The sequence below is a fragment of the Mustela putorius genome, unplaced genomic scaffold, assembly GCF_011764305.1.
Source record: "Mustela putorius furo isolate JIRA1106 unplaced genomic scaffold, ASM1176430v1.1 tig00003983_pilon_pilon_pilon, whole genome shotgun sequence".
Lineage (NCBI taxonomy): Eukaryota > Metazoa > Chordata > Mammalia > Carnivora > Mustelidae > Mustela > Mustela putorius.
In genome coordinates this window covers 5,018,238-5,035,101 of record NW_025422123.1, presented here as the reverse complement: position 1 = coordinate 5,035,101, position 16,864 = coordinate 5,018,238, and the positions used below count along the sequence as shown (strand labels likewise).

At 37.4% G+C, this 16,864-nt stretch overlaps 1 protein-coding gene across 1 annotated transcript in view; it reads right to left on the bottom strand.

Annotated features, from left to right (window-relative positions):
- The window catches only part of ZFAND3 (zinc finger AN1-type containing 3), a 334,816-nt gene that overhangs the window by 65,186 nt on the left and 252,766 nt on the right, over positions 1–16,864 (bottom strand). The window contains exon 3 of the mRNA XM_045071246.1: positions 15,587–15,769. Coding sequence (XP_044927181.1) covers positions 15,587–15,769 — 183 coding nt within the window. The remainder of the gene's footprint in view (positions 1–15,586; positions 15,770–16,864) is intronic.

Below are 16,864 nucleotides of genomic sequence, written 5' to 3'. Positions count from 1 at the left end.
TGCACCAGCATTAATAACAGTAAAATGTCTAGCCTCTTCTCCACAAAATGTTAACTATTTGAGGAAACAAAGAAAGGCAAGGGGTAGTGGAAAACTCTACAGTTATATCAACCCAGGATATTCCATTTCTACTACTTATATATAGAGTAAAAACACGATTCAAGGAATTAAAAAAATTCTGAGCCATTAAATGTTTGATTTCAGCTTTTCAGACATGATCTCTTACCCAGAACCTTTGTATAACTAAAACAGAGCTTCTGATATATTAAAAAACTGAAAATACCTGATACCAAAATTCCAAAATGTGATAAAGTCCAATAGCAATTAACACTGAAATTCTAAAACACCACCATCTTAGTGATCAAAACTAGAACCCTTTTTTGAGAGGTCAAAAATATCACCTGGCTAATAGTTCTACTTTTAGATACTTGTTTCTCTCTGTGATAAAGCATATTTAATATGGATATGAAATCAGGAGCTGTCACTTCTTCAATTTAGGCTTCAGTTCTGACTATTTACAGGTGTAACTAACACCCCAAACAGATTTCTGTATTTGCATTTTACCATCAACATGAGCATGAATCTCAAAACAACATTAATGGAGAAACCACTTAGCAAGAGAAGAACGTTTATTTTTGACATAGTTCGGCTACCAAGAACGTTCTCATAATCTTGGCCCTCATCAGCAACTGCAAGGCTGCAATGCCTGCTTCAGAAAGGGAGGTGACTTGTGCATGTTCTTCAAAAGAAGCTTCATAGAAAATGGAAAAAGACTTCTACTTATCCCACAGGTATTGCCCTATGGACATTTAAAAAGAAATTTGAATACAGGACCTTTCTCCTTGGTCCTTGGCTGAGCCTCCACTATGGGTCACCATACCATGGCGGGCAAAGCGCCCACAGTGACACTGAATGGAGGGTCCTTGTGTCTAACCTTCTTATTTTACAGAAATGAGTGCTAAAAGGTCTTGCTAAAGGGACCTCCCTTTGCAAAAATAATAGTTGAAAATGCCACGATTTGAATCATCTAGGAAAGTGTTTATACAGTTTATGTAGTGTAGAAAAGTAGTATGTATGTAGAAAAGTGTTTATACTGAGTTCATACTGTTCCTATTTTGGAATTTTAAAATGTCCTTACAAAGATGGCAACTATTGCTTTTACTAAATCTAAAAAAATGTCCTTTTGATAGATCAAAAAGTGAAATAGTTTATGAAATCACATAGCATGTGAACAGAAAATGGAAGTTATATGTAGTCATTTTTGGCACTGGCAGCTAAGAATTTTAGAAGTTCACAAACACAATTAAAATATAAGGTTAAAATAACTACTTCTAACACACCCAAATCGATGGCCTTATTTTAGTGAGTTTTTTCACCCAAACACTTGTCATAATAAAGCTTACATTTAGTTTAGATTCAGCACAGTTTCACCCATTACCTGTATCTACACGAAAGAAAAATATGACAGCCACAAAGGGCTAAAGCTGTGTGAAATGTAGCTGTTCACAGTGACCTTTACTTTCATAGCAAAGTACAGAGCACTTCATTTAATAAGAACATAAAACAAAAATCTGCATTTGCATAGAGGGGGGCAGTGATAATGCTGCTTCAAAACCTAATCTGAGTATCAGTAACTGTATAATCTCCTAGGTGCCTAATGAAATCTTTATGGGAAACAAGTTTTTCAGATTTGCAGATTTCTTAAGGGACCCTTAAACATGAATGTTTAAAGTCTGCTAGTCTTCTGTCTGGCAAAGGGGATTCCTGAAGGGGTAATTCAGGTGACAAAAGAAATATATAAGTAAAAACTGTTACTTCACAACAAGCAAGTAGCTATTTGCACAATGAAAGAAGGAAAGAAGGAAGGAAGAAAGGAAGGAAGGGAAGGAGGGAGGAAGAAGAGACAAAAAGACAGTCTTCATTACTCCAAAAGCTCTGGTGGTTTAAAGAGATGAACTGTCACCACAACAAGGCAATCAAATTTCAAACTTTGGAAGGGAAACTTCTTTTTTGAGTTGCTTCATCTTGGGGATACTGAATAGCACAGTCACAGAAAATAATAAAAGAATATTAAGTAAGTCGTTCCAAATCAGGTTCAGGCAATAACAAACCTCTCTTTAATGTACCAAAACACATGAAGTAGGTTTTGTAAAGGAAGAAGAATTAGAAAACTTTTCAAAGTGTTTAAATCAGTAACCATTTACTGAGCATTACCTTGTCAAGCACTGTACTGGTTGCTCTGGGGAAGAGCAAAGCAACATACAATAAAGTCTCTGCTAATTCTGGGTTTACCCTATAAGCTGGTACAAGGAGATGACATTATCAGGCCAAAGACAACCAAAACAATATGGGATTAGATGTTACAGGTAAAAAACAAAGAATTCCTTGAAGGAAGCAAATAGTGTGGATAAAATGGTTTTGAGATGGCTTCTAATAGCATGAATAAAAATGGTAAGACAAGTGCCAGGATGTCTTCTGAGGACAAAAGGGACTACCCTGGCTCAGAGCTGAGCATCACTCCTGAAATGGGTAGACAGATCAGATACAATGAGGGTCCAGATTCCCAGGGAGAATGTTTGAATTTGAATGACTGGACAGGTGATGATAAATCAATTGAAGAATTTCCCTTCTTGTTTAATATGTTATCAATAGGGCACTCATCTGGACTAGGACAGGATTAGAAGCAAGATATGACCAAAAACAACGGTGATAGCGTTAACTTCCCAGACCTTTAATATTTCTCCACTGAGTTAACTAGAGGATCATAGCAAAGACAACTCAGGAAATAAAACCAGTATCAGAGTAAGAAAAACATTTAGTTTATGTACTTGGTATACTATATACTCTAGAATTAATAAATGAAAGTTACATATTCCAATAAATTTAGATATCTAGATGGAACTGACATTTTTATTAACAGTATTATCAAAATTGTCTTCAAATGATGAACAAACTATGACTAGTCCAATATGAGGTATCAGGCCAATCAGTTTTATGAGTAAGTTCTTCAAGCTTTCAAATAATAGATACATACATAAAATGAGAACATAAGACAAAAATTTCTGTTACGAACAGGAAAGGTGAAAAGCCATGCTGTATTCCCCTAGTGCTGGAGTTCTGCAGCACTGAAAATAGAAGGAGAGATAAAAAGCTTCCAGGAAAAACGAAAACTAAAAGAATCTGCAAACATCAAACTAACCCAACAGGAAATATTAAAAGGGGTCCTCCAAGCAGAAGAGTACCTAAAAGAGTAACATAGACCAGAAGGGAAAGGAGACAATATATAGTAACAGTCACCAAACAGGCAATACAATGGCACTAAATTCCTATCTTTCAATAGTTACCCTGAATGTAAATGGGCTAAATGCACCAATCAGAAGACACAGGGTATAAGAATGGATTCAAAAAAATAAAACCCATCAATATGCTGTCTGCAAGAAACTCATTTTAGACCCAAAGATACCTCCATATTTAAAGTGAGGGGGTTAAAAACAATTTACCATGCTAATAGACATCAGAAGAAAGCCGAGGTGGCAATCCTTATATCAGGTAAATTATATTTTAAGCCAAAACCTATAATAAGAGATGAGGAAGGATAGTATGTCATACTTAAAGGGTCTCTCCAACATGAAGATCTAACAATTTTAAATATCTATGCCCCTAACATGGGAGCAGCAAATTATATAAACCACTTAATAACAAAATCAAAGAAACACATCAACAATAATACAATAATAGTAGGGGACTTTAATACCCCCCCTCACTGAAATGGACAGATCATCTAAACAGAAGATCAACAAGGAAATAAAGGCCTTAAATGACATGCTGGACCAGATGGACATCACAGATATATTCAAAACATTCCATCCAAAAGCAACAGAATATACATTCTTCTCTAGTGCATGTGCAACATTCATCAGAATAGATACATCCTCGGTCACAAATCAGGTCTCAACTGGTACCACAGACTGGGATCATTCCCTGCATATTGCCAGACCACAAACCTGTGAAACCAGAACTCAACCAACAGAGGAAGTCGGAAAGAACTCAAATACATGGAGGCCGAAGAGCATCCTACTAAAGAATGAATGTGTCAACCAAGAAATTAAAGAAGAACTTAAAAATTCATGGAAACAAATGAAAATGAAAACACAACTGTTGGGCACCTGGGTGACTCAGTTGGTTAAACAACTGCCTTCGGCTCAAGTCATGATTCCAGAGTCTCGCGATCAAGTTCCACATCAGGCTCCCAGCTCCAGGGGAAGTCTGCTTCTCCCTCTGACATTCTTCCCTCTCATGCTCTCTCTCATTGTCCCTCTCTCAAATAAAGAAATAAAATCTTAAAAAAAAAAACCCACAAAAACACCACAACTGTCCAAAATCTTGGGGACACAGCAAAGGTGGTCCTAAGAGGAAAGAATATAGCAATCCAAGCTTTTCTCAAGAAATAAGAACAGTCTCAAGAATACAACCTAACCCTGCACCTAAAGGGACTGGAAAAAGAACAGGAAAGAAACCCTAAACGCAGAAGCAGAAGCCTAAAGCAAGAGAAGAGAAGTAATCAAGATCAGAGCAGAAACCAAAAGAACTGTAGAACAAATCAATGAAACTAGGAGCTGGTTCTTTGAAAGATTTATTAAGATTGAGAAACCCCTGGCCAGACTAATCAAAAAGAAAAGAGAAGGACCCCAATTAATAAAATCATGAATGAAAGAGGAGAGATCACAACACCAAAAAAATAAAAGCAATCGTAAGAACATATTATGAGCATCTAGACGCCACCAAATTAGACAATCTGGAAAAAAATGGATGCACTCCTAGAGAGACATAAACTACCAAAACTAATCCAGGAAGAAATAGAAAACCTGAACATACCCATAACCAGTAAGGAGATTGAAGCAGTCATCAAAAATCTTCCAACAAACAAGAGCCCAGAGCCAGGTGACTTCCCAGGGGAGTTCTACCAAACATTTAAAGAAGAATTAATACCTATTCTCCCGAAACTGTTCCAAAAAACAGAAATGGAAGGAAGACTTCCAAATTATTTTATGAAGACAGCATTACCTTGATCCCAAAACCAGACAAAGACCCCATAAAAAAGGAGAATTACAGACCAATATCCTTCCTTGATGAACATGGGTGCAAAAATTCTCACCAAAATACTAGCCAATAAGATCCAACAGTACCTTAAAAGGATGATTCACCACAACCAAGTGGGATTTATTCCTGGGCTGCAAGGCTCGTTCAACCTTTGCAAATCAATCTGGTGATACAATACATTAATAAGAGAAAGAGTAAGAATCATATGATACTCTCACAATAGATGCAAAAGAAACATTTGATAAAGTACAGCATCCTTTCTTGATCAAAACTGTTCACAATATAAGGACAGAGGGTACATATCTCAATGTCCTAAGAGCCATCTATGAAAATCCCACAGCGAATATTCTCAATGGGGAAAAACTGAGAGCTTTTCCCCAAAGGTCAGAAACATGGCAGTGTTGTCCACTATGACCACTGCTATTCAACACAGTACTAGAAGTCCAGCCCCAGCAATCAGAAAACAAAAAGAAATTAAAGGGATCTGAATCCGCAAAGAAGAAGTCAAACCATCACTCTCTGCAGATGACATGATACTCTGTGAAAACCCCAAAAGACTCCACTCCCAAACTGTCAGAACTCATACAAGAATTCAGTAAAATGTCAGGATATAAATTCGATGCACAGAAATCAACTGCATTTCTATACACCAACAGCAAGACAGAAGAAATTAAGGAGTCGATACCATTTACAACTGCACTCAAAACCATAAGATACATAGGAATAAACCTAACCAAAGAGGCAAAAAATCTATACTCAGAAAACTAAAAAGTACTCATGAAAGAAACTGAAGAAGACACAAAGAAATGGAAAAACATTCTGTGCTCATGGACTGGAGGAATAAATAGTGCTGAAATGCCTATGCTACCTAGAGCAACTTACACATTTAATGCAATCCCTATCAAAATACCATCAACTTTTCTCAAAAAAAAAAAAAAGGAACAAATAATGCTAAAATTTATATGGAACCACAAAAGAGCCCAAATAGCTAGAGAAATATTGAAAAAGAAAACAAAGGTTGGCAGCATCACAATTCCAGACTTCTAACTCTATTACAAAGCTATAACCATCAAGGCAGTACAGTACTGACACAAAAACACACACATAGTTAATGCAACAGAAGAGAGAGCCCAAAAAATGGACCTCAACTCTATGGTCAACTAATCTTTGACAAAGCAGGAAAGAATGTCCAATGGAAAAAAGATAATCTCTTCAACAAATGATGTTGGGAAAACTAGACAGCCACAACGCAGAAGAATGAAACTGGACCATTTCCTTCCACCACACATAAAAACAGACTTAAAATGGATGAAAGACCTCAATGTAAGACAGGAATTCATCAAAATCCTTGAAGAGAACACAGACAGCAACCTCTTTGACCTCAGCAGCAGCAACTTCTTCCAAGACACACTGCCAAAAGCAATGGAAGCAAGGGAAAAAATGAACTCTTGGGACTTCATCAAGATCAAATGCTTTTGCACAAAGAAGGAAACAGTCAACAAAACCAAAAGACAATGACAGAATAAGAGAAGATATTTGCAAATGATGTATCGGATAAAGGGATAGTAACCAAAACCTATAAAGGATTTAACAAACTCAACATCCAAAGAACAAATCAGGAAATGGGCAGAAAACATGGACAGACATTTCTGCAAAGACAACATCCAAATGGCCAACAGATATGTGAAAAAGTGTTCAACATCACTCGGCATCAGGGAAATACAAATCGATACCACAGTGAGATACCACCTCACATCACTCAGAATAGCTGATTAACCAGTCAGGAAACGACAGGTGCTGGCGAGGAAGCGGAGGAAGGGGAACCTTCCTACACTACTGGGGGAAAGCAAGCTGGTGCAGCCACTCTGGAAAACAGTATGGAGGTTCCTCAAAAAGTTGAAAATAGAGCTACCCTATGACCCAGAAATAGCATTACTGGGTATTTACCCTAAAAATAGAAAGCTAGTGATCTGAAGGGGCATATGCAGCACAATATTTATAGCAGCAATGTCCATAGGAGCCAAACTATGGAAAGAACCTAGAAGTCCATCAACAGATGAATGGATAAAGAAGATGTGGTACATGCCTAAAATGGAATATTATGCAGCCATCAAAAAACCAAAATCTTGTCATTTGCAACAACTTGGATGGAACTAGAGGGTATTATGCTAAGTGAAATAAGTTAATCAAAGAAAGACAATTATCATATGAGCTCACTGATATGAGGAATCTGAGAAACAAGACAGAGGATCATAGGGGAAAGGAGGGAAAAATGAAACAAGACAAAACCAGAGAGGGAGACAAACCATAAGACACTCTTAATCTCAGGAAACAGAGGGTTGCTGAAGGGGAGGGGAGGGGAGGGGAGGGGGATGGGAACGATGGGATGGCTGGGGGAAGGGTACATGGTACAGTGAGCGCTGTGAATTGTGTAAGACTGATATATCATAGACCTATACCCCTGAAACAAATAATACACTCACTACATGTAAATTTTTTTAAAAAGACACAAAGTCGAAGACAAAACACCAAAGACTTGACTTTGAATAGAGAAATTAATAATAAAAATACGAAATACTTTGAAGCAGTTTAAAAAGAATTACACAGGCCTTTATGGTTAATCTGGAAAATCTCTAAAATATACCACTGGGGAATCTGGGTGGGTCAGTTAGTTAAGCATCTGACTCTCAGTTTCGGCTCAGGTTGCGATTTCAGGGTTGTGAGATCAAGCCAGGCATTCTCCACATGGAGCATGGAGTCCACCTGAAATTCTCTCTCTCTCGACTTTGCCCCTCCCCTCTGTGCACTCAAGCTTGAGCTCTCTTCTCTAAGATAAATATTAAAAAATATATACTGTTAAATTAAAAAAGCAAACCACAATATATAGTATGTTCTCATCTGTATAAAAATGAAGAAAATCTTTAGGTATGCAAACATATATACAGCCGCGTTAAAAAAGAATATATAATCCAAAATGAATGAACAGTGATTATCTTTGGAAAGAATGGGAATTTAGTGGCGGACTGGGGAGAGAGATGTGAAAAGAGTGTTTTCACCTTCTATTCTATATAAACCTGTATGTCTCTGTTTTACTTGTATACTTTAAAAATACAATTAATACTCTCAAGGAACAAAAAGCCAGCAAATGAGTAATTTAAAATTCATGGTTCTACTTTAATTTGGCCTTTATTTTGACTACAAGTTGAAGGTCAGATGATAGTTTAAGTGCCTGAACAAGTTTCAACCCAGCTAACATTATGGAACAGAAATCATTTTGATTAAAAAGTACTGCTAAACTGCTCAAGTCCTTCTGCTTTTTGACAGGGATTAATTTAATGATCCCATACATTGATCCTGGTAAATTACAGCCATGTGATTCAATACAGCATATAACTATATGTTATCATACTATACTGCAAAGTATCAATCTTTTTAGTAGACAGCTATAATAAAAGCAGCACGCTATATAAAATCAGCTCCAGGATAAATAAATGCACTGAAAAAAAAAAACAAACCTTTAAATTAAAATCAAAAGAGACATTTAAAGTTTGGGCATTCTTCATTATGGGAAAGAATCTTCCACTTTGAGACTATTATATATCAGAAAAGCTCCATCTGTTGTATAATTATCTCTGATAAACGGCCTGATGCCTCAAGCTTCATTAGAGAAAAGGGAAAAGAAAGACACATACAGAGAGAACTGTAAATAACTCTCCCCACCATATTTCATTTAAAACCAGCCCACCAAGAAGTCATAAAGTATTTTTTTAATAGGTAATATTTTCTAAATATTCTCCTAGAATAAGCTAGCCTGTTATGCCCAATATCTATCTGGTCTGCTGAAGTCCAAAAAAGGGAAAACGAGTTTCCCTGAAAGATTATTAGAAACTTAATTGGTAAAAACAAACAGTCTAGCTACTTGGTGGCTGTGATATTAATTTTCCAGGGGACAGACAAGGGATTCTCAGACAGGACTGAAGACTAGTAGCCAGTGAAGCCCACCCAACACTTGTGCAAAAAAGACCCAAGGGCAGTCTGGCAAGGACATCTGTTAAAATGCAGTACTATTTTATTTTACTTTCTAAATGCCTGAGGGAGCTGGGGTACCACCAAGAACCAGTTTCCAAGGAAACAATGGAAATCTCTCTATTCAACCAAATTAATTTAACCACAGATAAAGAATGTTCTCAAATTTCTATTTTGGGAATCACTGTCATAATTAAAAGAAAATCCAGCCAGCACTTGGAAATGAAGCTTTCATCATTAACAATCTTCATTAACATGCCGGTTAGTATGGTTCTCACTTTTTCTGTATGTTTTCTTTTGGCTATAACAAAAGCATCTCCTGGATAGATGCAGTATAGAAGAGTATGAAAAATCTTGAGTATTATGGATGAAGAAGTCCCAGAGGTGAGTGCCAGTCCTGACATGTGACTCAAAGGAAAGTACCATGCAAACTGTTTTCTCATTTGTGGAACAGGAAGGAGAGTACCTATGCCTAAGTTGCACACTGTCAGGATGATCCCAGAAAAATGTTTGTTGAAGTGCTTTGTTAAACAATGGTTAGCAAACTTTTTCTGTAAAGAACCACTGGGTCTCTCTGTAGTAACTACCCAATTCTGCTACAGTACTGCAGAAGCAGCCACAGACACCATACATAAATAATGAGCTTGGCTGTGTTCCAGAAAAACTTCATGAACACTAAAATCTAAGTTTCATGTAATTTTTAGAAGTCACAAAACATTGTTTGGCTTTTTTTTCAACCATCTAAAATCATTTTTTAGCTCTCAGACCATACAAAAACAATTGATGGTTTTAATATATAGTTTTATATATGTGTTGGCTACTGTTTATTTCTTACTATGTGCCTCAACAGAGCTAGGAAAGTATTCTGTATGAGGCGGGCCCTCTCTAACTGCTAGATTAGAATGTCAGAATACTTGAATACAAGCCCATTTCTTGCCATTGCTCTTCCCCAGTATCAGGTATGGATATCAACTCTGTCTGGCTATTAGTTCTCTTCCTCTTCTGCCTAGAAAGAAACAGACCAATCAACTCTCCTGTAACACCTCAATTTCTATCCAATATGTAATGGGACTAGGAAAAAAACAAAACTCAAAACCTACGTAGGTATGCACATCAGAAATCTCTGAAACATGTCATAAGTAGAGAAACCCAGGGTAAAAAGAAAGCTGATTTACAGGAGAGATGGCATTTTCTTGATCTTTTAGGTCCAATCTGATAAGACTCTGACATAAAGTGACCAGTCAGCATGCCACTAATTTAACAATAAAACAACAACTGGTTCCAGTGCTCTAGCTACAATCTAACATTATCCTTTCTCTCTTTAAAAGTTGGGTCATGATACAAATCACAGTTTATCACCTCTATGAAAGCCTGGGAAATTGGGAGAACAATGAATAACAGCAAAAGGAGAAACATCCTTCTTTTCAGGACATCTGTATCTTTGGGGTAAATACCCAGGAGTGCAACTGCAGGGTCATAGGGAAGTTCTATTTTTAATTTCTTGAGGAATCTCCACACTGTTCTCCAAAGAGGCTGTACCAACTTGCATTCCCACCAACAGTGGAAGAGGGGTCTCCCCTTTCTCCACACCCCCTCCAACACATGTTGTTTTCTGTCTTGTTAATTTTGGCCATTCTAACTGGTGTAAGGTGATATCTCAATGTGTCACCACTTTTCTTTTTGTATATTGATTTGACAGTGAAAAAGCAAAGACCAGATATAAACAATACTCATTCTCTTATTACAGAAAATGTAAAACCTTTTCACAAGTCCTAAAGAATTCACAGCACTCCAGTCCTACACAGTAACAACAGATTCATAATTACTGTATAGTTAAATTATGTGGTTCTTGGATTTGCAATTCCCAAACCCATTTCCTACATCTCCATACCTCTAATATAAGGAAAGCTATGAAGGACCACCGGGTAAAATTCCGGTCCCAAGGACACTAAAGATCCGTGTAAGTAATCTCCTGCCTCCACTTCCTCCACGCTGCTTCTACGAGATACATCACAGCTGATATACCTCGTCCCTACATATACTACCCACAAATCAGGCACACATCAGTTTCAACCTCAGTGTGAAAGCTTTTGCAAATAACATGCTAACTGACCACTGCTCCTGCTGCCTCCTCCATTATATCCCCAAATTCTTCTGTACCCATGTCGGAGAACAAGCCAGAATTTCAGGGAGAGGCATATATTATTTGAAAAGGTGACCTCCTTGGGGCTAGAGACCTAATCTTACTCATTTCTGTACCCAGAGCTTAAATTACTGCCTAACTAGAAGGCTCTCAGCAAAGACCCTAAATGAACATACAAAAAAATCTGCAGTAGATTATTAAATAGCTTACATTTAGGTAATCAGTCTCATGATCATCAAATCCAAATCTCTCTGGTCTGTTTACAGCAGCAGCATTTTAATGAGGTAATATTCTATAGTGGCTGCAAGCACAGACTTTGAAGCCAAATTAGTGGGCTGAACATGAACTATACTGAGAAGGAGAAGCTCTGGAACTTTGGACTGAAGTCATGAACCTATCATTTATCTTCCTCATCTATAAAAGAGGGTAATAAAAGCACCTACCTTTTAAGACCCTGCGAAAATTAAATGTTAGTACATGTAAAGAGATTAGGAAAGTGCTAAGAAAATAGCAAACACTTCATAAATGCGAGCTTACATCTTCCTTACTATGAAAGAGCACACCTTAAGCTGCAATTTGTTCCTCGGCCTCTGTGAACTTGCCCACTATCATTCTCCTCTTCAACTTCTTCAGTTGCCTCCTCTTTTTTGATTTCACTCTCAAGGTTCTGTTCTCACTGCTTTTTCTTGCTTTCATCCTTACCAATCTCATTTAACCAGTAAGGTTTCAATGATCATCTCCCAACTGCATGAAGCTAACTCTGACTTCCCTCTTCTGGGCTCCAACTCAACCCGCCCACTTAAACATGAAAGTCATCATCATATCTCAGATTAGCAAATCTCCTCAATTCCTCAGATCTATGAAAACCTGAGGATTACAATGAGCCTTATAAGCATTAGGGAATAAGATTAGTTTCAGTAAATTTAACTTAAGATAAACACATAATGGTTTAAAGCAGTAATGTCATCAGAGAGAATAGATCTGAAGCTACTAGAACTAGGAGACATCCTTACTCAGACTGAAGGTATTTATTTATCAAGAGAAAAAACAAGGCAGTATACAATGGCCTAGACTGGCAAGTTATGGAAATGAAGTATTGTGTCCCGGGGGCTTCAAAGCTCAGAGCAGGTCTCAGAGGAGGGAGAAAAGGGCATGAAGATGGAATCTTGCATTGAACGCAAGACCTCCGTTATATGGACTTAGAGTACACCTCATAATCAGCCTGACTCAATTAAAAATTCACTTCATTTTAATTTCACTTGGTGAGTCCACACTTTACCATTTGCTATATAAATCCTTGTATGGGTTGACTTCCCAGAAAGGTCTGTCTCCAGAATAATGTTTTAGTCCTACATGTAAACAAGTCCAATCCCTGTAAGTCCAATCCCTGTTACAGGATTTTTCATGATGAGTTAATAAAATTAACTTCTGGTTATGATTTGAGTGTCCACATGCCTTAATTACAGAGAGGAAGTGTTGATTTTGGCAACGTGAAAATTTCTATTCTCTGCGGCAATTAAATTTCCCATGGTGAATTAACAGATTAAAAGCAGAGTTTCTGAAGTCAAATGGCTGAATTTGAATCCTGGTTCTGGTACCCAGTTGTTTGTGACCACAAATTACTTGATCTCTTTGTGCCTGTTTCCTGAGTTCTAAAATGGGGATAAATGATAATATCTATTGCACTGGGTTATCTTGAGACATCTAAGAGAAAATGTCCAAAACATACAGAACAATGTCTTACAAACACCATGCTCAATAAATGATAGCTATTGTTATCTCAGACTCACACACAACTAGGCTACTCTGGTTGGTTTGTTGTGGCCTGAAGCTGGTATATACGAATCCAATCAGATGAGGTCCTGACCAGCTCCAAACTTTCCCTTAAACAAGGAGTCCTTCACCTAAAGGCCATAGTGAACTTAAAAACATTTTATTCAGGGGCACCTGGGTGGCTCAGTGGGTTAAGCCGCTGCCTTCGGCTCAGGTCATGATCTCAGGGTCCTGGGATCGAGTCCCACATCGGGCTCTCTGCTCAGCAGGGAGCCTGCTTCCTTCTCTCTCTCTCTCTGCCTGCCTCTCAGTGTATTTGTGATTTCTCTCTGTCAAATAAATAAATAAAATCTTAAAAAAAAAAAAACATTTTATTCAAAACTGGGTATAAATGGATGGTGTTTTTCTGAGACAAGGGACCATATCTTTTATCTGTTTCTCATTAAGTACATGATCCCAAATAGATGTTTTAAAACAAAACAAAACCTATTACCCCAACATTACCACCACCATTTACTTTTTGGTTAAGACTTATTTACTTAGTTGACAGAGAGAGAGAAAGCAAAAGAGGGAACACAAGCAGGGGGAGTGGGAAAGGGAGAAGCAGGCTTCCTGCTGAGCAGGCAGATCTATGCAGGCCTTGATCCTAGGACTCTGGATCATGACCTGAGCTGAAGGCAGACACATAATGACTGAGCCAGCCAGGTGCCCCATACTACTACCATTTTAATCTTTTTTTCTTCCCTCATCTTAAAGGATTTCTATACCTTCTTCTGAGCCTCTGTTCAATAGGCTACAGTAATTTAAAAATCTTTCCTCTACAATGTTATTCTAGTATAATCCTTCCCATTTTCATTACTGCCAGGTTACTTCTCCAAACTGTAATAATATTACTTTCTTTGTTCAAAAACATGACTAAATATCTTAGCTGAGCATTTAAACCTCTCTTGACTTGATTATCATCTGCCTTTCCAGCCTTGTCCTCTATAAAAGGCCCTAAAGGGGTCATTTGCCACTGCAGAACTCCATGTAGCTTTCCTCTAAAGCTCATTCTACTCTGTCTTCTAGAATGTCTTTTCACCACCTTGTATCTGTCTTCAGCACAATTTTCTCCAGTAAACCAATACCCTTCTTCAACACTCACAGTCTTTATTATTTAAGAATCATCATAATGGGGTGCCTGGGTGGCTCAGTGGGTTAAAGCCTCTGCCTTCGGCTCAGGTCATGATCTAAGGGTCCTGGGATAGAGCCCCGCATCGGGCTCCCTGCTCAGCAGGGAGCCTGCTTCCTTCCTCTCTCTCTCTGCCTGCCTCTCTGCCTGCCTCTCTGCCTACTTGTGATCTCTGTCTGCCAAATAAATAAATAAAATCTTTAAAAAAAAAAAAAAAGAATCATTAAAATGGGCTCATATAACCATGTATCGGGTTTTCTCAACCTTGGCACTACTGACATTTTAGGCTGGATAATTCCTTGTTGTGGAGGGCTATCCTATGCAGTGTAGGATGCTTAGGAGCATGGGGGTGGGGGACAAAAATCATTCCTGGTTGAGAACCACTGCCATACTATAACAAATATATTTAATGTCCCCTGATAATGAGTAAATTCTTTAAGGACACAGACTCTGGCCTTCTTCAGTGTCACCCAGTTCACAAATTTATGATAAATAATTTGTCCTCTGCTAATCGTTCCAAAGTTAGTAGGCAGAACATTCCAACCTACCATATTCCAAGGATTTCTAGATGTTCATAAAATCTGAAACATCAACTTTCAACTTGTTAATTTAAAGCTTTTTAAAAGGCAAAAACTGGTATGTCAAAATGTGCCTAAATTTTCGAGAGACAATTAGTAATAGTTGTGCACTAAAGAAGTTTGCTACACCAGCAAAAAAGTTAAGTGGACAATGGACTTCCGTATCACATATATAAAAGTAACATTCTATAACTGAGAACCTACAGAAGAATAAGAGAAATGATTTTCTCCTCTCTTCAAATAGCCAATGTTCTATGAAGTACACAGTGTTGTTATCTTCATTAATTGCCTAAAAACATACAAGGCCCAAAAGAGCGACAGAAGGTAAGGTTTCAATCCAAGGTTCCTAAATCAGGAGTAAGTTCTCTAGACCAGTGGTTCTCATCAATTAGCGTAGATTAGGATCCTCTACAGAGTTAAAAAGAAAAATCCCTGGGCCTCCCTCCAGGTCAATAAAATTAGAATGAGAGAATAGTGCCAAAGACTGTAATTGTTTTGTTTTTTCTTTTTTAATCTTCTATTTTGCAGCCAGGACTGAGAACCACTGCCCTAGATTGGTTGAAAACCTCACACCTTGACAGTTAACAAAAAAAGCTATCTTTTAAAAAGACCTTAAGCTCTACAGAATAGCTAAAATTTATTCCCTAACTGGCTGACTTGGGCCTAAACATCAACACTTAATCTTGATTTAGAAGAACTGCTATCTTTTTTTTCCTGAGACAAAGCATTACTAAGAAGCTCATGATACAATTCTTGGGCTGCTTTGTCTAACACTGCAAAGATGTAGGCACTTACACTCCTCTTTACTTGGTGAAGTTACATTCAATTCTGTCGGAAGCGGCTGCTGGCTGGGACTAATAGTTGGCGTGGTTATAGAGGTATTGTTGTTGTCACTGGTGGTCTCTTCGGAAAACAAATCTGATTGGCTGTTACTTGTACTTGGAGCAGAATCATCGTCTGGTTGTTTCTTTTGAAAATCTGAAGAGAAAGAGTGATAATAACCAGTTTAATGAGGGCATTCATAATTTCCTTGGGAATTAGAAAACAAAAAAGTATAAAAATAAAAATTCAATGTAATAGGAGCAATAATAAAGACTACTCTGAATGAAAAAAGGAAGTAAAATACTGGTTAAAAACATATACCATACATACTTTCCACTGGTGGAGGGTAACTGGAATTAAAGTTTTCCATGGTCCCTGTATTGTTCAGAAATATGGCAGACATACCAATTTTTTATTTAAATTAAATTTTATTAACATATAGTATATTATTAGTTTTGGAGGTAAAATTTAGTAAGTCATCAGTTGCACAAAAAACCCAGTGCTCATTACATCAAGTGCCTTCCTTAATGCCCATCACCGTTAGCCCACCCCCCTCACTAACCCATCCCCCTCAGCAATCCTGTTTGTTTCCTAGAGTTAAGAGTCTCTAATGGCTTGTCTCCCTCTATGTTTTCATCTTATTTTTCCTTCCATTCTCCATGTTCAACTGTTTTGCTTCTTAAATTACACATACAAGTGAAATCATATATTTGCCTTTCTCTGACTTATTTCACTTAGCATAATAACCTCAGTTCTATCCATGTTTTTGCAAATGTTAAGATTTCATTCTTTTGGATGGCTGAGTAATATTCCATAGTATATATACACCACATCTTCTTTATCCATTCATCTGTCAATGGACATCTGGGCCTTTCCATATCTTGGACATTGTGGACCCTGCTGCTGCTAATGAAGATTGGGGTGCATGTGTCCCTTCGAATCACTATGTTTAGATAAACCAACCAGGTTAACATAAGATTTTACAAAGCCAAATACAAGTAAAATGTTAGGGGTAGTCAGAAGAAGGAAAAAAGAATAAAGAAGTTATTCAAACCAACAGAGGAAAGAAAAAAAGAGCACAGAAAAAAGCAGGATAAATGGAAAACACATAATAAGACTGTAGAAATAAGTACAAATATGTTAGTAATGGTAATAATTGTAAACTGACTAAACTTAGTAATTAAAAGAGAACATTCAAATTGAATAAACTAGGTCCTATTTTATAAGTTTACAAGCAACATACTGAAAGCA